Source organism: Chroicocephalus ridibundus, chromosome 6, assembly GCF_963924245.1.
Source record: "Chroicocephalus ridibundus chromosome 6, bChrRid1.1, whole genome shotgun sequence".
Lineage (NCBI taxonomy): Eukaryota > Metazoa > Chordata > Aves > Charadriiformes > Laridae > Chroicocephalus > Chroicocephalus ridibundus.
Genome location: NC_086289.1, coordinates 20,611,782 through 20,634,803, shown reverse-complemented (window position 1 = coordinate 20,634,803; position 23,022 = coordinate 20,611,782). Strand labels below are relative to the sequence as shown.

The following is a 23,022-nucleotide window of genomic DNA, read 5'->3' as shown; positions in this document are numbered from 1 at the left end:
TCTTTTGAATGAGAGACGATTGTTCTCTTCCTTCACTACCGTAGTGTTGTGGCAGGAAAGCTCAACTGTGGATCACCGAGCAGCTCCTCAGAAGGATATACTGACACTATTCAAGTGCGGAGCTTTATAGAACAGGCATGCAGTTGCACTTGAGCCTCTGGCCTTAGAGGCTTATTTTCTGGGACAGATTTTTACCCCCAGAGGTTTGTAAATTGAAAATAAATAAATAGATCACTGTGTACAGTTTTAGTTCCACTGACTTCAGTTCTGTGTCTATTTCAGCTTTCCCAGGAAATCCAATGTGCTGTGGTTGATCATATCCAGTCTCTGGTGAAGTCAGAGAAGAGTCGCCAGGTGATGTGTGGATCTGGCTTGCTGAGCACCATCATAACTTCCTGTCAGGATGCCTTCCGCAATGAAAGCCATCCACTGCATCTGCCCCTCACTAGAGTGTTTGAGAAGCTTGCATCACAGGCTATTGAGCCAGATGTGTTAAGGTATCAGATTGTATCTAATGGAACCAATTTGCCTTAGTGGTGCAAATTTTTTGCAAGGTTTGTGTAATAATTGGATACTTTGTGTAGTGCTGTAATTCGGCAAGACTCTTAGCCTTTTGTTTCAATCTCAGTTAATACTACTCACATATTAATCCCGGGGTATATACTTGAGTGACTTACTGAATGAAGATGGTAAGAGCCTGTAGTGTTCTGCTGTGTCATCTCTGCAGGGCTTGTAAAGCCATTTAGGTATGGTAACTAATTAAGTAATTGCAAAACAACTCCCCTGGTATTCATGTGGAGAAGCTGTTTCATGAAGAGTAAAAGTACCTTTTTCTTATCTCTGATCCATGTCAATGACAGATGCAGAAAGAAAAAGTGTAGTCTTGTTTCTCAGTCTGCTGTTCCTACTTTGAGGACGTACCTTCTTCTTTAATGCTAACAAATGCTAATAGAGAGCAGAGTGCAGATCAAGTTGAATATGTAGTGGAAGATTGGATTTATTTTACTCAAAAATGGAACAGAATTTATTTAAAAAACAAAACAAAACAAAAACCAAACCACCCCACCTACCCCCACCCCAAAAAAACCACCCAACATAGACTTTTTTTTTTCTGAAAAATTAGTAGTATTCAAAAGTACAGCTGAAGAAAATAAACTTTTGATTTTTTTTCAATAGAAAAACCTTGAAAGGGGGAGTGTAAAGCAAAACAAATATTTGTGATGATACAATGGAACACATTCCTTCTGTTTTATTTGTGATGGTTTTAAAATCTGGTATCCAATAAGAAAGTTGGTCTCCAGACGGCTGAGCTGTATTTGCATGGTTGCTATGACTCCAGGGTGTCTGGCTTGACTGTTTTCCTTCTTTTAGTTGGTTTCTTCTTTTTTTTTTCATGTTAGGCAATTTCTTTGGTTGGGAGGTTCTCCACCACTACCTTCCAGGCCCAGCAAAAACAAGTCCACTGCCCTTTCATGTGATTCAGCTAACACAGCTTGGAACGAAGGTAAGCACACAATGAACAGCCGGTTGCTGATACAGCAGCTGGGTTATAGATATCCCTGTAACGACAGGATACTCCTATTGAAGTAGGTTCTCCAAGGCAGTCACGGTGAAGGTGGAGTATGCCTGGACGTTTTAGACTAGGTATTGCCCAGGTTGGGTGGTACTTGACCAACATTGAGAGCTGATCTGATGACCAGCAGAGATCAAATTATAATACGTGTGCTGAAGCCAGATGCTGATATATACTTAGACTTTGCTGGATCAGACATGGAAGCAATCTATACAAATACTAATCATATTCCACAAACCAAACCCACAAACTTCTGGGTTTGCAGCATGCTTTCCCTGTGGTTTATAGCTAGAAATCTAATAAAGGTGTGAATAAAAAGCACTGCTTTTTGTAATCCCTAAAATATCCTAGTAGTCTACCTTGCTTATATGGGCCACTTTCTATCCAAGTCCTTTCTCTGTTCTAACATATTTTGCAGATGAAAGGCTACAATAGTAGTATTTGGTGCTTAAAGTGGTCTCATGCCTATGAGACACCTGATAGAGCACGGTGCAAATTTGGATTATGTGTTCTTTGAAGATGTTCCTCAGATCCTTTCCCACATGTTGGTTGTAACCATTCTGTTATGGCAGAATTGAATGGTCTGTGTGTAAGAAAAATGGAACCAAGGGGTCAGGAACCTTTTTTACTAGAGGTGAAGTTGGAGTTGCCTGAAGATGTGTGGGAAGAAAATATAGCTATCACTTCTGTAAGCTCATCCCTCTTCCCAGCCTCCCATTTTGAAATTTCTTCAGTGCAATATTTTTGTGTGTTGCTGAGGATTTCTTCAGGCTGCTGAGGATGTGTTATTTGAAGAGCATGCAATGTTGTTCTTAGCAGTGACGAACTGAATTGGGGTAAACCTGTGATCAAAAACAGTATTGCAGACACTGAGGTGGTCAGGCACTATGTTGATCTTGCAGGTTCAGAAAAGGACATGGTGGACAATAAAACTGATCCTCAGACAGTTGTGCCTGTCAGCAGCTCTCCTTGGGTGTCTAAGGGATCTGCATTGGCACTCCAAACTGCAATGAGTCTCATCTCCATGACGTCACCTCGAAACTTCCAGCTCCGCAACGCTGCTTTGGCTCCGTCATTTGTGGAGTTTGACATGTCTATGGAAGGATATGGGTATTGCTGCTGTTGCTTTTCTCTTTAGCTGCTCTGCAGTCTCCAAGCCCTTATTCTGGAGACAGCAACTGATCACTCCTTTCTTTATCTTAGTAAATTCTTGTGCCCTATTGATGCCTTCCTTGCAGTAATGTTGACAACCTGTTTTGTAATTGTCTTATTGTGATAGCACAGACTCTGCCTTGCAATGGTGATTCTGCAGTATTAAGTCACTGATGACTTTCAGGGATGATTTTATGTTTCTGCTTGCTTTTGTAGGTGTTTATACTTCCCTACCTTGGCCACTGTCATGGGACCCAGCGTAGAGCAGTCTGTCTCAGGAGGAATTGGCATAGGTAAGCACTTTCACAGAAGTATAGGATTCTTTTGGTTAGAAGAGACCTTTAAGATCATCAAGTCCAACCATTAACCTAACACAGCCAAGTTACCACTAAACCATGTCCCTCAGCACCATGTCTTCATGTCTTTTTAATACTTCCAGGGATGGTAACTCAACCACTTCCCTTGACAAGCGTGTTCCAATGCTTGATAACCCTTTCTGTGAAGAAATTTTTACAAATATCCGATCTAAACTTCCCCTGGTGCAACTTGAGGCTGTGTCCGCTTGTCTTATTGCTTGTTACTTGCGAGAATAGACTGACCCCCACCTCACTACAACGTCCTTTCAGGTAGTTGTAGAGGCGCACAAGGTCTCCCCTCAGCCTCCTTTTCTCCAGGCTGAACACCCCCAGCCACTCCTCATAAGACTTGTGCTCTAGACCCCTCACCACTTTTGTTGCCCTTCTCTGAACATGCTCCAGCACCTCAATGTCCCTTCTGTAGTGAGGGGCCCAAAACTGAACACAGTATTCAAAGCAAATACTTGAATTCAAGTGAATTCTAGGTGAATTCACTCTGACTCACCTACAGCTTCCTGAAAGCAGTGACTTTTCATCCCCACTGAAAGCATTCAACATTTGTAAGAAATAGCAGCAAATAAGCTGCTATTTCAATACACTTCCATCTCTGCGTCCCAGTCCAGCTCTAAGCTGTGTAACTCAGACTGCTCACCAAAATACAGTATTAGACGCAACTTAATAGTGTGATGTATTAGCATTAACATTAGCAATACAAATTTAAAGCAGACTGCTAAGAAAACACTCTTAACGAGTAAGAGCCAAGTAAAATTTTAGGGTAATCTCCCATGGAAGGAATAGAAACTATCACTTGACATGAAATAGGATATACTCCTGTAGATCAAAATACTCTATTGGGTGAACTAGGAAATGGCTGTACTTTTTGCTTCCTCAATTTTGTGAACTTTGAGAAAACTTGTTTTTGTCTCATTGCTTCTCAACTGATGAGCTCTATGGCATGGAGATCTAGTAGTCATTTCTTTTTAGTCAATTTTAGGTCATTTATACGTGTGCCCACACTCATATGTGCAGTTTCTATGTTATTGAAGAGAGGGAGTGAAATCTAATATAAAACAACAGAAATTAAACCTCATATTCTAATGATGGTTCTTATATGGTTTAGGCTCCAAATGAAACAGAAAGCAGTTTGCTAACGTCTGCACAGGGAAACCCACTTCCTTACTGCCTTTTTGTTTCCTTTCTACAGGCACCAGAATGTTTCCTCCCTCAAGTGGCCTGACGCTCTCCTGCTGGTTTCTTGTTAGCAAGTTTGGTTTAATGCACAACAGTCACCCACTCCGTTTCCTCACGGTTGTGAGGCACATGTCAAGGACAGAGCAAGAATTTATTTGCTTTTCAGTAAGCTTCTTCCCACAGGACCGTTCTTTGGTCATTTCCACAGAAGAAGTGGAATTCCAGCCACTCGGTAAGGCTCTTCTCAGTCAAGCTTGCAGTGCTGTGTCCTCTGATTATCTGGAATTTTTCATTAACAAATCTCCTCCTCTTAGAAGTACCCAGGACATTAATGAGACTTTGTATCTCTGGTTTTCTTCTGCCAGCCTGTTATGATTGTAGTTCTTCATCATATTTCAGTTTTAAGTTGTTGTAGCCATTGAGAATTATTTTGTGGCCTGCAATATATGATAAAACTTAAAGATATTCTAAGGAAAACTTTGGAATATCAGTTACATAGTTGTGTGCAGCTGTGGGAACTGGACTTGAATCAGCTGGTCCCTGCCTGTTCTGTGTGGCAGTAGGGAGGTTTGGGGAGTAGGACTGAGGAGTTTGGCAGCATCTAGCTTCCTAATCCAACATATTATTTCCTCCCCCCACTTTTAGAATGTTTTCTGTCATGCCAGCCTATTAATCTTTTTCCTTGATGACATTTATCCCTTTCTCCTTATTGAGTAGAGTAGGTACTTAAAATGTGAATGTGAATTGCAGAGGAGGTTGAAAATGGAGTGGGAATAGTAACTGGGATTTTTCATGCACAGCTGACATTCTGTGAGTGTTCTGATTCCCTTAGATGAGGTTAAAAATCCCAGCTTGCCTCTTTTCTTAAAAACTACAAATTCATGTACAGAGTTTTCTCATGAATTTTCTAGGAATTTTTTTCTGTGTTAGCTAACTCAGTGAATATCCTGAGGCGTTCTCCTCTTAGAATATATTGGCTTTGTCCTAGTTCAGTCTAGTTTTGCAGCATTGAAGCAGTTAGCAGGTGTTATTTATGAGTATGGCACATTGTGTGTGTGAGGGTTCTTGAGAGTTGTGCAAGTCTTAGGTCCTGATAATAGACCTTCAGGGAATGTTTTAAAGACATTGCACAGAATAGCACTGAATCACTCTATATACCTACAGAGAGTTATGTTCTTTGTGTCACATTTGATAGTTGTGTTCCAGAGGCAAGGGAAGGCAAGAGAGACTTTCTATTGACTGCCCCCTGTTTTTGCTGTTACAGATATCATGGAACCTGAGGGTGAGGTCTTAAATCCCTCCCCATTTCCCGGGCAAGTCCAGTTTGGCTGTGGCAACCTGCTGGTCACTGGCCAGTGGCATCATCTCACAGTGACAGTTGCTAAGGAAACGAGGAAGAACTGCATTGTGTCAGCTTATGTCAATGGTCAGATGCTTGGTTCTGCAAAGGTAAAGGCTCTCTGAATAGGTCTTGTGCCTGACGTTTGCCTTTCATTGCTTTTTCATTTTCATCTCCCCATGCACGTACCATCATTTTTTGGTATTAACCTGAGAGACTCCAAGCATGATGATTTGTGTGTATAACGTGCCAGTCCGTACCGTGCATGAGTGGAGTCAGAAATCCATACAAATCAGGGTGTATTTGTGCTGCTTTTTGGAAGTATGTTATCAGCTTATATTGATGCTTTGAACTAGTTCCCTTCTCCCCACCACCCCCCACCCCCCCCCGCATGCAGATAACCAGGGCAATTTTGAGTGGTGACATTCGTCTGAGAGTTGGGGTTACCTAGTTTGCAGGTAGCTCAGGGTTATGTTGATGAAATTCAGTTGTACCCTTAGGACAAAATTTTTCTGAATTGGCTAGTGATTTTGAAGATCTCTTAGTTTACACCCAAGATTTTCAGAAGTTGTCATCTATAAAAAGTACATCACATTAAGTTGTGATCAGAGAACCCTAAACCAACGGTGCTTTGGATTTAGGCTAAAACCGCAAAGGTGATGAGTTACATAGGGAGCTTCCATTTTTGAAGAAAGGCCTGGAAAAGTGGAAAGGTCATAAAGAAATAAACTTCTGTGACTGGCCAGCTCTTTGCAAGAGTTCCAAGATGGATGGCGTTTCCTCAAACATCTTACACAGGCTTGTTTCAAGCTCTCCTCTTCCTGTTACACCCATTGAACAATCAGCTGGTGAGTCAGTGGCCTTCTTCCCGCTGGCACTCTAGGCATTCATTCAGGTTAGTTGTTCAGCGTGTGATATAGCTCTTGAATTAAAATAATACTTCTGTTTTGAGTTAATAGAAATGAAAGAAATGTTTCAATTAGAAGTTTGTAAATTCCAATGATATAATTGCAAATATTAGTGTAGCTAGTATTTCCTGTAATGTGCCATTTCTTGTGATCTTCTTGTTGTATAGGAGTCAGTTCTCAAATAGTGAATTTCTCAGGTTGCATGAGATATCACAAGAAAGCAATCCAAATGCACCTGAAGGGTTCATAATCCACAGGATAAATGAGAAGAGCCCCTGTTTTGTGTTATGGTTATCATCATGCTCCTGGTCTTGTAGCTGATCTCAAAGATTTGATTTTTGTATTTTGAATGCTTCAGGCTGGCAATGTTGAAAATGCAGCCTATTTCTATTGCAGCTGTGTTTGGTGTGGTGGTTTTTTTGGTTTTGTTTTTGAATAGAATCCTTTTATTAAATGAAATTTGTAACCTTGGTCTCTTCCTTTTTGTTCCCATATTTCAAATCAGTCTCAACACATGCAAAGCTCACTTGTGTGTTTTATACTTGCCTTGTAAAAGCAACCTGTTTAATTCCAAATATTCTCTTTCCCATACTTGAGAAAAATGATCTGTCTTCTAAATGCCTTTTGGGACCTATATCCATTTCAAGAATGAAAATTTAATTTAATTTGCCTTCCTTCAAATGAGACTGAAAGTCATCAATAAAACTAGGCCTAAGCATTGCAATTGATTAAAGAATTCACAGCAAATGTGTTTAACATACGATGAAGCAGCTCATAATAAATAAAACAAGACTTTAGTAAATAAAAGATGGTCCCAGTGCTGGGGTGTCTGACATGATGCAAGCCTTCATCCTGATGTGTGCAGTGAAGAAAAATTTTGTAAGGAATTAGAATTGCACAAAGGTTGTTAACATTACCAAAAGTGATTTTTGGGGTGGTGGAACTGGTGGGTTACTGTGTTGTATCAAGCCTAATATTTGTTCACTCAAGTATCAAGTCCTGCCTCCTAATATTGACCATCCCTGTCTTCTACATCTCAGTAGTCAGAGATCAGTAAATGCTAGGAGTCTGTCATCCTAACAACAAATAGTTAAAGGCAGGGCTAAGCCCTGAAGTAAAATATAGTTTACCAAAAAAAAAAATCCAACTGCTTCCTACTAGAGCTGTCTGCATTTAAATGAAATTATAGATTCAGTTTAGGAAGCTGAATCCTTATTTTGATACCAAAAAGGAATAGTCCACTTTCCTAAAGTATGTCACTTTCACTGAAGCTAACTGATGCATTTCAACACTCTACACTTCAAAAACTGTTTATTCTCTAGGTGCATGGTACAAGGTGCTATCTGTAACTTGGCTTTCTGTTTCGAAAGTTTAGAACAGGAAAAATAAGTCTGGGGTCAAGATAGGGTTTTTCTTTGAGAACACTTGAAATTATTTTGACTGTGTGTTTTGAACAAAATGGAGGCTTGAACTTTACAAAATGCTTATGTTTGTGATACTTCTGAAAGTCCAATTTCTAAATGGTCGTTGATAATTGTGTTGCACAGCTGACTGAGACTTCATTGAGGAAAGAGGGGGCAGGCAGTACCTTGCAGGGACAAGACCTTAAGGCATCTTGAGTGTATCAGGTCCCCTCAGTGAATTCTTCCTCTGTTGCAGATGCAGTATTTTCAGCCCTTACCAGGTAGCTGTATTTCCATGGAACCTTCTTCCTTTATTGATGTCTACGGATACATAGCTACTCCTAGAATTTGGAAACAGAAGTCCACCTTGACCTGGCGCCTTGGCCCTACATACTTATTTGAAGAAGCCATCTCTGTGGAAACCATGGAAGTGATTAATAAGCTTGGCCCACAGTATTGTAGCAATTTCCAAGCAGTACAGCTTCAAGGTATGTGATAATTCTCATATCCACCACTACTTGTTTGTCAAGGCAATGCTCTTTTTAGCTTGATAATCTGCTGTTAGTATTCCAGCTGTGCCTAGAGCTCACTCTAAAAGCCTGGAACTCTGTGTTACTGAGTATTGTACAAGATTGTAGTAAGATAATATGAGGATCTTGTAACATGCTATTAATTGGACAGGAAAAGAAGGGCAGGAATTAAGCAGCAGAGAGAGCTGGAGAGTAAAGAGGGATAACATGTCCTTGAGGAGATGTAAGATTGCAGTTTCTGTTGGACAAGTGTTATAGCAGCAGCTTTAACTGAGACATTCTGCATTTATGGTGCTACAGAAAAACACAGCAGAAAAAGCATCATCATCATCTTTAATTGCAAATTCCTGCAGTGTAGGAGAGAGCACAGGGGAGAGAGGGGTAGTGGAATAAGTTACATTCCATTTAATGAAGAGGCTTTTTAACTAAAGTGTATTGTTAGCTTAAATTATTAAACAGGCAGACAAAACATTTCAGTTATTGATTACTGTTTGTTCAACAAGTAGTTCATTCACCTCTGTACTAGAGCTCGGAACGAAATGGGATGGTCATCTCCCATGTGAAAGGAGCAGAATAATTTCACCTGATGATGCTCCAGCCTAAAGCAAAGTGAAAAGACTGGCTGAAAGCACTCAAAATGCTGTCAATCTAAACCACAAAAATCTCAAAGTCAAGCATGAGAAGGAGTTGCTGAAAGAGAAATTATATCAAAATACAGCTCTAAAATAAAAATATCACCAATAGAAGTCAGAAGGATTTGATTTTTGAAGTGTTGATTCTTTATGAAGTCTGGGGTGCTCACCCCCCTCCCCTTCTGCCTCACATTCTTTTTTTCTTTTATTTTTTTTTTGGGGTGGTGGGGTGGTGGTGGTGGGAGGGGAGGTGGTACCTAACATCTCCCTATTCCGTTAAAACACCCAAAGAAAGTTTTCTAATGGAAATTTTGACTTAGAAAAAGTTTCAGCACAAACCCCCAAAATATTATGTTTTTTTCCTGAAAATGGGTTTATGACCTTGTTGCAAACAGCAGTTTGAATTGTTTCAGCAGTGTTGTGTCCCATCTCACCAATATCTCATTGCTTCTCACTAATCAGCAGCAGCCGTGTGGAGGCTTAGCCAGAAGTTCATGTCCTACTGGAAGGGAAATAGGTGACACAGTCTTGGGGCACTTACTTTTAGTTAATCTTCATGCAGTATAAGGGCTGTGTCACCAGCATTAGTAAACAGTTTCATAAATCAACTGTTTTGAAAGTCTATAAAATTGTCAAAAATACAAGATTTTTTTTTCTTTTAAAGGTACATACAATTTTTCCAAGTATGAGCAGGAATAAAAAATTCTTTATAGAAAAGAATCTGAGAATTTCATACAATCATTGAGCTACTGAACCTGGTACTTTTTAGAGGCTTCCCATATGTTGTCAGTTGGCAGCTTTGAACTTTTGCCTCTGTCTTTTTTTTCTTCCACATGAATCCTTGCTCCTAGTACCCCTGAGAAAGCTCCCAGTAACATGGAAGGCCTCTGAAATGCTTTCTCAGCCCAGAAAGTTTGTTTGTATTGTGTGCATAGTGAAAGGCTTATTCTGGACTTTTCTGAGCTTCATGAGGTACTAGAAGAGAACGTAGGATCTACCCAAAGCAGTAACCACAGGGGACAAGTCAAGCACATCTCCTATTGGTGCTTACGCTGACAAGATGCCATGGACTGTGTTGCAAACAGTGAGGGGTTTTTTTCTGATTATAGTTAAGTGAAAAAAAAATTCCTATTTAAATTTTGGTTTCTTCTACTTATTTTTCATCTGCCTCTCTCTGTCTTGCCACGTTGAGCATGCAAAATTCCTTCAGAGGTTTATAGTCTCCCTTGTTTTAGGTGAGGACAAGTACAATGATCATAATCCTACACCTCTGGTGGCAGAAGAGAAGATTTCTTTTGGAATTAATGCCGTGTGCTCCTCTCTCACTACGGTCCAAGATATAAAGAGCTCCTACAATGAAGTGGATGGCCGGCTGATTGCCAAAGAGGTCACAAATTTCCTTCATTTGTCTTAAACATGTTTTCTCTTGTTTCTGATTGGTTTCCTGGAGCAAAGTTTGTGACTTTGTGTTAGTTACATACCTCCTTAACTCTGTTCTATTCATGGTTTTGTTTTCATCTGTGGGGAGGAATAGATTGGACAGTATGAATACAATGTTAAAAACCTTTCTTGAAACAGCAGGAGAAGCCATAGTTTCCAGGTCTAATGATAATTTGTTTCAGTCTGTGATTTCGTAATGACCTTTCACATGCTATTCTAGCATTCTTGCCAATGCCAGGCCTACTGACATGTTGAAGTAATGGGGTTGTGGGATATTTTAGGTAAGTGAATGTTTGTCCTAACAATCAACTTCGAAGGAAAAAAAGGTTTTCATAGTCTAAAAGTAATAAAATAATCTAAAGTATCGCAGTGTTTGGTTTTTGTCTCCTCAGTACCACCACAGTTTTTCTTAGAATGTCTCTTATCTGTTTCAGATTGGGATTAACTCTCGGGACAGTTCAACTCCAGTATTCCTAGCTAAGAATATTGCTGGACACCTTTCGGGTTCCTTGCGGACTATTGGGTCAGTTGCTGTGGGCCAATATGGTAAATGCATTATGCTTTAGTGTTTCATACTTTTTTAAGAGTTGATCCTTTCTCTGTCCAATAACAGATTTAGTCCATGTAACTTGCTGGTAGAGTAATGATGCAATTTCCTAGGGGTAAGAGTGTTCCAGTCCTCTCCAGCAGCTACTAGCCTGAACTTCATTGGAGGCCCTGCCATTCTCCTGGGTCTCATTGCTATGGCCCGTGATGACCACACCATGTATGCAGCCGTCAAAGTCCTGAACTCCATCCTGAACAGTAGCCCAATGAGTGAAAAATTGATGAGGCACATGCATGGATACGAGGTAGATACTCTTTTGTTCATTCATTCTGATTATAGTCTCTCGGCTGGAAAACCTTATCCCAAAACCTATCGACGGCAATGAGCCAAGCTGGCTATTAGCACTTCTGGTTGGAACTTTGTAAGTTATGAGATCTTTGAGGGGGATATAGGATAGTGCTCTAAATCCTGTGCTTACAGTGGCTGGGAACCTCTATAAGAGTATATCTGCTGATGGGAAGGTCAGCACAGATGTCTCTTGGTCAGACATGATCTAGTAAACTGAATAAGCCAGTTCAGCAGATTTGTGAGTGACCCACCCTTCAACTTTTACCAACACACTTGGTCGCTCCCACAAGATACCACTGCTCAGGCAGGTCTGCTTCCTCCCCTTGGCTCATCCAGCCTAAGATTTCTCATTACAGACTGCCCAGTGTAGGGTTGACAATTAATTCCTATGGCTCACTCTTCACTGTGTATTAGGAATTTGTGCTGATATAAATAAGTGCTGTCTGTATTTCATTGATTAGGTCTGTCCTAAATTCATCTTTCAAACGTGAAATCTGCAGACTGACTGAAGAGTTTGGTTGTATTTAAGCACTATATATGTAATGTTGGATGGGTTAAGGCTCAAGTGTGAAGTTTCAGTTCAATGTCATTTACATTGTGCTGCATAGGCTGAGCAGAGTCTTATGGAACAGAGAAGACTAACAGAGATGGTTCCAGATGATACTCTTAACACTAGGGTTTCATGAATGATTTATTATAAACTTTCTATTTTCCCAATTTGTGAATTGTTTATAAATTGATCCTGATTCATATGAATATATTTATCGTATGTAGATATTGCTTGCCCAGCCCTTTCTTGTGGGTGAAAGCCAGCCTTTAGATTGTGTACTAGCTGTTCCTTTTGACTTTGTGCTAAATAGTATTCTCTCCACGTAACTGATCGTTGTGTTGCAATGGAGTGGTTTTGCTCTTTGTTTGGCTGTCTGAATCTTTTTTTTTAAAGAACAGTCAATGAATAAAAAGGTATCTTTATGTATTTTCAAACGAATGTCGTCTTCTGCCAACCTATTCAAAAGGTAGTAGCTTTCTGAATGTTTTTCTCACTGTATCATGAATTAATTGAATAATCAAAGATAGACTCAGTTGAGAAACTGACAGCTTCACACAAATGTCTTTCATTTGAAGAGGTCAACATTAATTATTTTTTTTTAAGCTGTCACTATTTGCAAGCAACTAAGAATACATCCATGAAGAAAACCTGCTGTGGTTATTTACAATTATATTTGTATGTTGCTTTTTGTAAATTCCATTAAACATACTATGGCATGTATTTTGCTCCTGTTCAATGCCACAGTTGTCAAACTCCTTCAAAAACTTACCCTTTCACTTACTGCACAAAATTTTATGCCTAGACTGAAATCCTCGCTTTCTTCATAATGCTTATGTAACATGTATGTATGTATGACTACTACAGCCAAGTAAACTGTGCATTTGTTTTGAATTAAAAAAGTGTTGTATGTTAGATTACATATACAGATTGATACTTAGCAGATACTTATTAAATCTTTTTTCCAGTTGCTGACATATCTACTGAAGAGGAAGACACAGCTGTTAAACAACAGGATTTTACAGTTAATGTTCTCCCTAGTGGGCACAGCTGAGCTTGGCTTTGAGTCTTCAGTCATCAAAAATTATAGTGCATTCCAGTACATTCTCTGCAACTTTGAGGTAAAACTGTTGATTTTAATTTGTGGGTTTTGGCTGTATTAAAGATGGCTTTATAATATGAGGTTTGTTCATAGGACCTCCTGGATCAAATATTTGGATCCATGTCACCTGAGGAGGTGGTAGCTCCTGGAATGGCAGGTCCTCTGTCACCATGGCTCCCCACTGTGCCCTGGTGCAGTTTCTGGAGTGCTTCTGCAAACCCTGAGTGTCTGCTCCTCAGGAGGGCTAGCTCAGGAGCAGCACTGAGGGGGGATTTCCCAGTGTCTGCAGGTTGTTATTGCAAAAACAACTGAGAGTTTATGATGTTATCCTCCTTGAGCTACTTGTAATTGCTTCTCTGCCATAGGTTACTGTCCTCTCAGCTCAGCAGAACAGTAAAAACTCTGCTTTCCCTTGTCTTTCAGCTTTGGATGAAAGCACCAGAAAATCTTGACCTTGCTCTTTTTTCACATCTTGTGGAGATCTTGCAGTCCTCCAGGTATACAAGCTAGTGTTTGAATCAGAAACATGTGGGACAGGCTCATCTATAACCTCCATGAAGCTGGAACTGCGAGGTGGATATGAAGGGTCCAATCCTAGTTGGAATTAGTGGATTCTGGGAGTGAATCATTCCTATATTGCTCTTTCAAGGCTGGAGTTAGTGATTTGGTCACCTTCTGAGATGACTGTGGGGCCAGACTTGGGAAAAGCTCTCTGGTGACCTGGTTCACATGGAACCGCTGCTGTACAATGAAAGTTTAAATGTCTGCTGGGGAGGGGAAATTTGAATGTTTGAACTGAGTATGAAATAAGAATTGACAAAAATAAATTATAATTGAAGTTGTGTTTAAATCCAAAACACAACCCAGGAAGACTTTTTAATAACAGTATACTTTCTTAATCAGCTGTATTAGAACTAAATGTACTTGAAGAGACATAGCATGGCAGAGGGGCTGAGTAGAGCAGGATGCTAGATTCCTCCTTTGCAGAGCTGTGTGGTGTCCTTTGCTGAGTTTTACAGGAATAGCATTTATTATCACCAACTCATGCTTGAAAATTCAATAACGTTGCTTTCTTTGAACGCGATGAAATGCAGGAGTTTCTAGGGGAGAGGGCAGATGGGAAGGGTAGAGAACAGAAAGAAATCTTCAGATCTCCATTGCTGACACATATTCAATTTGTCTGACAGTGTTTGAAATGTTGCCAGGGCAACATTAAAAGCCAAAGGTTCAAAGTATCAGTGCAACCTGAGAATCCTTTTAGCTGAAACCCAGCAAATTTGGTTCTTTCCAGTAAAAGCTTTTAATAGTCCCTCTGCTTTTTTACAGAGATGGATGTCAGAATGCTGCAGTTGCCTACCAGGTGCAAATGGTGTCCAAGATCACTTTCCTCTTCAATGATCCTGAAATCAGCAACTCCAGAATCACTGTGGCCTGCACTATTCTCTCCCATCTGTTGCAAGGATACTTTAACACAAGGGATGTTCTCAGGTAACCTTCAAGTCTATAGCTTTTTCTCAGTTTGCAGATGAGCTACACTCCTGCCAGTGTTGGAGAGAGCTCTATAGTACACCTTCCCTTGCTTCGTCTTTGGTAGGAGCCCCCCCAGATCTTTGTCAACTTCAGGATCTCCACTGATGGAAAAACTCTTTCATGCCTTCAAAACAGAGTTCAATCCAACCTTATATTTGTGTTAAGGTGGGTTGGGTGATGACCCTTAGAATGACGACACAAAGAGTTCTGCTGGTATGACTGGGACTTCTCAAAGTCTGTGCTTAATATTTGGTTTCATTAAAGCCTGCCCCTAAAGTATTGCAGTCACTGCAACTTGGCCCCAGCCAACTACATGCCTAATCCTGTTGGTTTGGTTTATATCCCAGTAAATCCCAGTAAAGGCTTATATCCCTTTTTGTTCTTGAATTTCAAACAGTTAAGATATGTTAGCCAGAATTTCGCGAGGCAAAGAACTTAAATCCTTGTTTGCTTTCCACAGAATGTAAACACCGCTCCATTTTTATATTCCCAATCTAGTTGGGAATTGGCCTGTAGCCTATGAACTGAGGAAGGTCCACACAGTGCTGTCTACAGCCACCTAACATTAGGGAAATGCACTGCTCAGATGCCAGCTCTTTTTTTAAAGCACTTTGTCCAAATAAAATGTAGAAACAGAGTTGCATGTCAAACCTGTGGTCTCTGCAGTCAGCCTTTAACTCTGTTGAAGAGTACAAGCACCTCAAGTAGCTACTGTGGAGTAAGCTAATGTGTGAACTTACTTCTTGACAGCTGTTTTGTGGAATTACGTGTATGTATGTTCCTACCATGGGCTTGTATGAGTTAGCCTATTCTTTTTTCATGCAGGTGTGAGTAGTGGATTTAGTGTATCAAAATTGCCATGTGGTAAGAAGTGTGAATGAGCATTTTTCTTAAAATATCAAGATTTGTTATTCCGTGGTAATTTGACTGGTTGTCAGTAAGCACCCATGAGGGCTGAGCGAGTGGATCAAGACAGTCCCTATCCTTCCAGCTCCAGGACAGCAGAGACTATGGTGGGCTCTCATCAGCGCTGAAAGGTTTTCTGATGGTCCCAGACTTTCGACACATCTAATGGGAATTGTTGCATGGACTGTTCCTGCAGAACAAGTGGTGTTCTGTCCCTTAGGAAATGTCCTTCTTGTGGGCAAGAGGTTATGCACTTTCACTAAGTGTGTATAGCACATTAATCTGTCTATCCTTAGAACCAGGTAATGTGTTAAAGCAAACTACAGATGAAAAGAGATTGCCAGTCCTCCTCCCTGAGTACCTGCTGAGGTTTCTCTGCTCTCTTCTGTGTGCTTGGAAACCGAGTGGTGATAACAGTGATATGAGTGTCACAGGCAGTTCAGAATCTTTTGTATGAACAGGGTGCTTAACTCAGTGTTGCATTCTTCATGGTGAAAGACCTTTAAAATCAAGAGATAAAAAGAAAAAAATGTTTCCATAGCAGATGATATTAGATATTACTTGCATTTGTAGATAGATGTCCTTTTTATTTGCTTCCTAGTTTATGAACTTTTGCATTCCTATTTCAACTCTAATTCTGCAGCAGTTAGAATTTCCAGTCGTTGTTGTTAACAGTCATCATTAATAAGTATTGAGATTTGCACATAATCTCAAAGTAATTAAATAAATGTGTGTCTTTCTGCTGACCAAAACTAGTTCCCTCTTTCTTTGCAAGGATTGGATTGTTCCTTGTTTACACTTTGAAACCTTCTTCTGTGGATGAAAATCAGATTTGCCTAGACAGTGTGGCTGAGATGCCCAATGAAGGTGAGGAGCTACCTTTGGTGCGTGTCCTTGATAGATAGCTAAAGTACTTCCCTTCTTCCCCAGGGCATGATGAACCTTAAATGCAACATATAGCTTCTGCCTCCAGTGGCAGGAAGAGATACAACTCAAATGACTTTATGTGGAAAGGGACAGGCTACATTGAGGTGACCTGAAATTGTGGGGAAAACTTATATTGTCACAAAGGCCTGAGGTGAATAACAGTGAAGTGACAGTTACTGTGTATATATCCAGGAAGGCCTGACCGATTCCAAGATTCTCCTCCTGCTAAGCAAGATCTCCTTTTGTCCCCTCTCTGCTAATAAGCCAGCGGTACTTTGGCTGCATTTTCCAGAGCCTACACAATGTTGTATTTCACAGATATGCACAGAGATGAAGACCATTAAATTGAAATTGCCCCAAAACTAGTGTACTGAGCTGTTACAAGGAATAAAATTTCACTTGGCATCTTGGATTTTCTGTGAACACTCTGCTACACTTGCAGAGCTCCATATTTGGTAGAACTGTACCTTTTAAAGAATGTGTGTATAAAATATCTGTGAACTTCTAGTCGGCTGGCTCTTTTATTGTGGCCTTTCAGTTGAGACTATATTGGATATTGCACCTCTAAACAATATATTATGTTAAGGACACACTGATAACTGTAGTTTATATATATATATATATATATATATATATATACATCACAGCTAGGCAATACAAATCAGATTGCCTGTTTACATTTCCCTCTCTACTTAACCTGAAATTGCTTCCTGTGGATTATTATTCAACGTGTGGTCTGGATGAGTTTTGAGTAAAGAGAGGACTTTGACAATGTAAGCACTGGTCACTTCTGATTTTAGCAGGAATTCTTATGTCTAAAATCCTGATGTCTGTGTCTTTTTACTCTACAAAAGACTGATATAAGTATTTCCACTGGGCTAATCTGGTGCAAACAAGGTTGTTCGTCAAAGCAATGGAACATGTGTTTTGTCTCTTCATTACTCTTTATTACTTTCTGATATTTGTAGCCTTAAGCCAAACATCTGGAAAGACAATCTGGCTTCGAAACCAGTTACTGAAGATGCTGTTAGATGTAATGAGCTCAGAAAAACTTCATCTGTCCTCTGAGTAAGTAGAAACAATTTAGGAAGGCATAGGTAAGTGTCTCTGTATTCTAGATTTCCTCTTTGCTGGTGCTCGACCAGGACTAAGCATGATGAGTCTCAACAAAATAGTAACTAAGAGCAGACTGGATTCAGAGTTATTTTTTCCAGTGGCTTATCTGGCATTCCCACAGATGTGTGATCAGACCACACATCTGATATCTTTTTTGAAAAAAAGCTTAATTTTTTCCCAAAATGTCTCAAAGAAGGAACTTGGATGTTGCTAATTCTTCTGCATTGCAAGGGTTGAAGATGTCTTTGAAAATAAATTCACTCTAATGTGGGATTACTCGCATCCCTCTATTGGACCCATGAACATGCAGTTACTGTAGTTCTACCTTTTATAACTGAAAGGCAGAGTTCATAGTGCTGGAATTTTCATCAGTTAACATATCTTGGACTTCAAAATTTAAATCAGATTTTTAATTTCATAGGTTGAAAGATCTCATCTGATCACTACATCTGTGATGTAGTTGACCTCAGTTATTGATACAGGCTCTCAGAAGAAGCTTCATGTAAACGAGCTTTTTTTGTCTGACAGTAATATAAAATTGGATTTAGTGGAAATTAAGTGGCTTGAACTGTGTGGATGAGTCTGTTGTTAAATCTTTGTAACTCTGTTTTGCGGTATGCCTTTATTCAGATTTTTTTCTAGAGAAACTTGAGTTTCTAAATCATTCAGAGATAATGTTAAATAAAATCTCCTTTCTGTCTTCCACCATGTCTCCTTTCATGTGTTTTCATTTCCTTGTTTGTCCTAGGGAACAAGAGGAGACGTTTTTGGCGCTGGGGCCAGACTGGTTTCTGCTGTTTACACAGAGCTACCTGCACTCTAGCACGGTTGTGCTAGGAATCAAGCTACTTCTGTGCTTCCTCCACAATCGTTTACTGTTGAACAAATTCAAGGAGGGGATAGTAGCTGGGCGCTGGCTGGAAAATAGCTCTGAGAAGTTGAGTATTCTAATGGGTATGTGTTGGTTTAATGGTTCCAAAACAATCCCTTGATCCAGCTCAGTGATAGAAGATCACTGATGTAGGTGATAGGAGAATTCCCACTGATCTCAGTAGACCAAGAATTGATACTTTCTGGGGCTAGCTTGTCCTAGTACTTCAGCTTTTCTGTGCTGAAGAGCGGAAAGCATTGCTTCTCCCTTGCATGATAGTTGACATTTCTGACTACCCGTTACAGGGAGACAGGCCTTTTTGTCTTGCATAAAATCAGGCTAGCTGATAAGCCTGTGAGGTGTTCAGATGTCGGCTTGTGCCCTGATACCTTCTATTTCTTTAAGATTTTTTCACCTTGCTTTTTGATAACTTAGACCTGTGGTTCTGAGAAAGGGAAGAGAAAGGAAGAAGAATTCAGAAATAAAAAATATGTAGTAAAAGCGATAGTAGGAAAAAATATCTGTTAGCCTGAGAAAGTTTTGTAAACTGTTGATATTGCAGCATAGCGGAGTACTGAGTGGCCTGGGACACAAACAAATGAGGTTAAAGTTGGGTCTGTAATCCTTCCTCTGATATGGCATTTATTTTTACATACTACTTCAAAATGTTTTCCTTTTCTTTTCCTTTAAAGATAATCTAAAAACTCAACCTCCAGTACCTGACAATGGCTCCTTCTTGATTTTTGGGTTTTCTGTGTTGCAAAGATGTCTGACTGATCATGTCCACATCCCTGAGATCTACTTGCTCGTGGCAGGGCTCTTTCTGGCAGCTCCACAGTTTGAGCCACCCGAAGCAGCCAAGGTATGAAAAAAATAGTGGACAAGCGTGAAGCTGCTATTGCTTTACTGCTTTGGCGTTTGTAGTCATTTCTATGAGAGGATTCTCGGGCAAGTTAAGCCTACTTAGTTTTTGTATTAGTTAGTTAAACTTTCCAACTTTAAAAATTAAGTAAATTAATTTAATTTGTGTTTGGAAGAAACTTGTTCATGCAGGTGTTAAATGCTATTTAACTATTGTACTTTAAAAGGTAATTCAGATTAGATTCCCTGTCTGTTCTTACATTGTCAAGACTCATTAAAATCTCAGAATTAGTGGATTTGGATACTTTCACCCAGTGTCCTGAGAAGCCATAAGGCATTTTTGCTGTGGCAGTGCCAAAGGTACATTTCAGAAGAGGACAATCCATTCCTGTTATCCTGGGCAAACACATTTAATAGGAGAGCGAGGAGCTGCTAGAGGTGAAGATGTTTTGGTTTTTTTCTGATGTGAAGAAAGCAGGCATCATTCTTGATGTACCATATATAATTCCTATCTCTTCTTGAAACATCTCTCCTGTTGTAGAAAGATCTTGAGTCTATGTTGCAGTGGATCTTGCAGAACCACCTTACAGAGAATGTCCTCAAAATTGGGTTGTGTGCAGAGGCAGCTGCTTTACTGCTGGAAATGGTTAGAGTCACTGTGGACAAGGTAAGCTTTTTGTTCCAAGGACAGTGCAGCGTGAATGGCCCCCTAGCCTTCCTCTGCCCTCACAGGGCAATACTGAACGTAATAGTGAGCAGGGACTTCAAAGTGTCGACACAGCTATTGGCCTGGTTGTGTTACATAGCAGATGATGTGATGGGCTCATGTTTAAGAACTTCTGAACACAGAGATGGATCTTACCTACTGCATTACCCACTTTGTTCATTCATGATGGTGAGGATCTGCCACCTTTCTGACTGGGCGTATCTTCAGTCTACAAGCTAGGAGTTGGCTGCTTGTGCCTTGCCTGACTTCTCTGTGGCTGTGTCATGTTTGCTTAGTGGCTTAGGAATACCTAGAGAGGAGAAAAGATGAGCTTATATGAGTGAGAGGAATGCTGCCTTAACTAGATGCACATTTGTCTGTGTTCAGCCTATTGCAGATGCAGAAGCCTCCTGGGAGGTTGCCTATCCAGGGAACGTTATCCAGTTTCTGTGCTTGATCTATCACAGTTATACTCAGGACCCTGTCTGGCACTGTCCTGACTTCTTGAAAACTTTGGCTATGGTTGCTTTCCATTCTGGACCACCCAAGGTATGTGCATCTGAGCCAGCACAAGCTCTTCAGATCAGAGGTGGGATGCTAGGAGGAAAAATCAATTTAAAGATTATGAGTTAAAATGCATTACTGTCTGCTTCCACAGGGAGGCTCTGAAGGCCTTTTGAGTCCTGATGGTCCAGCCATTGCTGAAGGGAAAGGCTGTGTTGATCCCTCCTCTCTCCCGCTCCTACCACACCCTGCCAAGAAACAAGTGTGGGATTTTGTGCGAGTCCTCCTGATGGACAGTCTTCTCAACATTCCAGCAAACAAACAAGGGCATCCGCTTGAGCTGCTTCTTGAGGTCTCTCTTGTAATCATCAGGCTTTGCTGCTCTACCTTGCACTGGGGGTTGAAAGGACAGGAGGTATCCTGCTAGTGGCCTAGTGAAAAAACTGCAGTGACAGAGGTGTATTCAGTCAGCACTTTCAAGAGTCTAGGATAGGGCTGGGATCCCAGCTCTCAGAGAGCATGCACTATATCCTGGCAAGTCTGGACAGCCTATTTAGTGGAACGGAATTCCATCCTTTTCAACAATGAAGAAAAGCCTTTTCTGCCTGTTCTGCATTCATGTGAACTAAGAAAATGCTGCCCCTAGACAACAACAAAGGCATTTTTCAGGCAATATTTAACATTGAAGTAAGGCACGAAAAAATTTTCCTTTTTCCTGAGTAATACCTGCTTGTCATTAGAGCAGCCCTTGAATTTGTTGAGAACAGAAGATTTCACATGGAACATTCCTGCGTACTGCTTTTTGAGATAACAATTTCTTTTCATTGCTCAAATAAACCAAAACCAACTGTCCCCACTTTTAGAACAGACTAATAGAAACTGTAGCAGCTAAATCTGGATTTATGGATTTCAAATACTCAAAGCACTGGAAAGAGTCAGAGTAGTCTGAGAAAGGGAAAATGGGAAAATTTAGGCTTCAGCTCCAAATTATCAATAGTCTAGGTGTCCCAGATGTGAGTTCTGATGCAGATTTAGCTTACCAATACAAATAGTAATGAACATAAGTTTGACTGCAACTGTCATGAGGTAAATCATCTTGTGGAATAGCAGTTCCTTAAAGGTTTTTACAGTAACATCCCAAGGCTTGTTACAGTTTAAAATACACGATGGCTTTTCTGACTACCCGACTCCTGAGCCTGGTGAATGGACCTGAAATTCCTTGAGGGCAAGTTCTCTTGGGAACCACCTGTGAACATAGGTTCTGTCCCTGTGAAAAACTTCGTTTGTGTTCAGTGTGCAGAGGGCAACTGTGATGGCTATCAGCTAGAAGGAGTAGACCTATGTAAGATTTCCTGTTTTCCCAGCTAGGTTATGAGGTTTTGCCATCTTATCTGCTGCCCAGTAACTGTGCACACATGCACACTTGCTGAACTCTGTATGAGAGGTGCCACGTTGCCTTTGCACGGAGGAGTACACCAGATCTCTGCATTTACATGTTACTGTGGATTAGCTGTCACCGATAACAGCTGCTGCAAGCTGAGAAGTTGCATATATCCACACCAAGGTCTAAGGTGTGCATATGAGGTGGAGTGGTTGTCCTTACTACTTTTGTGCTGTTTCTCCCCTCCTCTTCCTAACACGGTGCTTAGGTGTTTAAGGGAAATGTTGGGCATTTTGAATTATCTTGGGTAATACTGTCTCTTGTAATTTCTACTTGCTGTTTTGACCAAAACTTTTACTGAATCTGGATCTTTGACAGGTATAATCTGACAAAGATCCAATGAAATAAAAAGCCTTTGAATAAAGGCTGAAAGTGAATTCAAGTCTGATTTCCTGGCTGGTTTTTTTGCTGTACTAATGTGTATACGGTTACTATATAGGCTTATCCAGAGGATGCCACCGCTGAGCAGAAGAGACATTTTCAGACAAAAGTTTTGCTGTCTGCTATGGACGTCTTCCGTGTTACCAGTCAAGGCGAAGGGAAAACAAGACCAAGAGGTGGGTGGTGAGGATCAGATCATTAGCTAGCTGGTATTTAGCATGTACCTGTAATTGCTAGAAAGGTTTGGAAACAGTAGGTGGAAGGACAGTCCAGCTCATCAGGCTGTAGGCCAGTTTACATAAATTACTGTAGTTTTACCATTTTTCTAGAGAGCCTCTTCACTTATTTTCTCTCTTTTTGAGAACATATTCTGAACATCAAAAAGGGAGTACTTATAAACTTAGGTTTATCCTTGAGCATTTTTGGAAACAACCCTGATAACTTAGTTGTTGCTGCTCTCCTTTCTGAGTCATTAGTTGAACCATGATAGTCCTTGATGGTCGTATTTTAGTGAGATTGGTTCTGTCCTTAGCATGGAGCCATCATTTCCAGTCTGAGTAAGGTATTTTTGCTAGACCTAGATTTTTCTTAGATTTGTCCCAACTCTGAGACATCATGGCATGAGACTGTTCCTTCTCAGCTCTGGGAACCTCACATGTTGTATTTTTTTTTTTTGCATTTCAGCTTCTTTTGGAATAATCGACTCTCTTG

At 40.4% G+C, this 23,022-nt stretch overlaps 1 protein-coding gene across 2 annotated transcripts in view; it reads left to right on the top strand.

Moving 5' to 3' along the window:
- The window catches only part of WDFY4 (WDFY family member 4), a 154,683-nt gene that overhangs the window by 46,436 nt on the left and 85,225 nt on the right, over positions 1-23,022 (top strand). For both annotated transcript variants that reach the window (XM_063338069.1, XM_063338068.1), the window contains 21 exons: positions 283-497; positions 1,401-1,504; positions 2,476-2,683; positions 2,942-3,018; positions 4,286-4,504; positions 5,537-5,721; positions 8,179-8,410; positions 10,320-10,471; positions 10,959-11,070; positions 11,185-11,375; positions 12,935-13,087; positions 13,492-13,565; positions 14,395-14,556; positions 16,280-16,371; positions 17,400-17,499; positions 18,296-18,501; positions 19,111-19,280; positions 19,821-19,946; positions 20,373-20,534; positions 20,644-20,841; positions 22,370-22,487. In XM_063338069.1, coding sequence (XP_063194139.1) covers positions 283-497; positions 1,401-1,504; positions 2,476-2,683; positions 2,942-3,018; positions 4,286-4,504; positions 5,537-5,721; positions 8,179-8,410; positions 10,320-10,471; positions 10,959-11,070; positions 11,185-11,375; positions 12,935-13,087; positions 13,492-13,565; positions 14,395-14,556; positions 16,280-16,371; positions 17,400-17,499; positions 18,296-18,501; positions 19,111-19,280; positions 19,821-19,946; positions 20,373-20,534; positions 20,644-20,841; positions 22,370-22,487 — 3,256 coding nt within the window. The remainder of the gene's footprint in view (positions 1-282; positions 498-1,400; positions 1,505-2,475; positions 2,684-2,941; positions 3,019-4,285; positions 4,505-5,536; positions 5,722-8,178; positions 8,411-10,319; positions 10,472-10,958; positions 11,071-11,184; positions 11,376-12,934; positions 13,088-13,491; positions 13,566-14,394; positions 14,557-16,279; positions 16,372-17,399; positions 17,500-18,295; positions 18,502-19,110; positions 19,281-19,820; positions 19,947-20,372; positions 20,535-20,643; positions 20,842-22,369; positions 22,488-23,022) is intronic.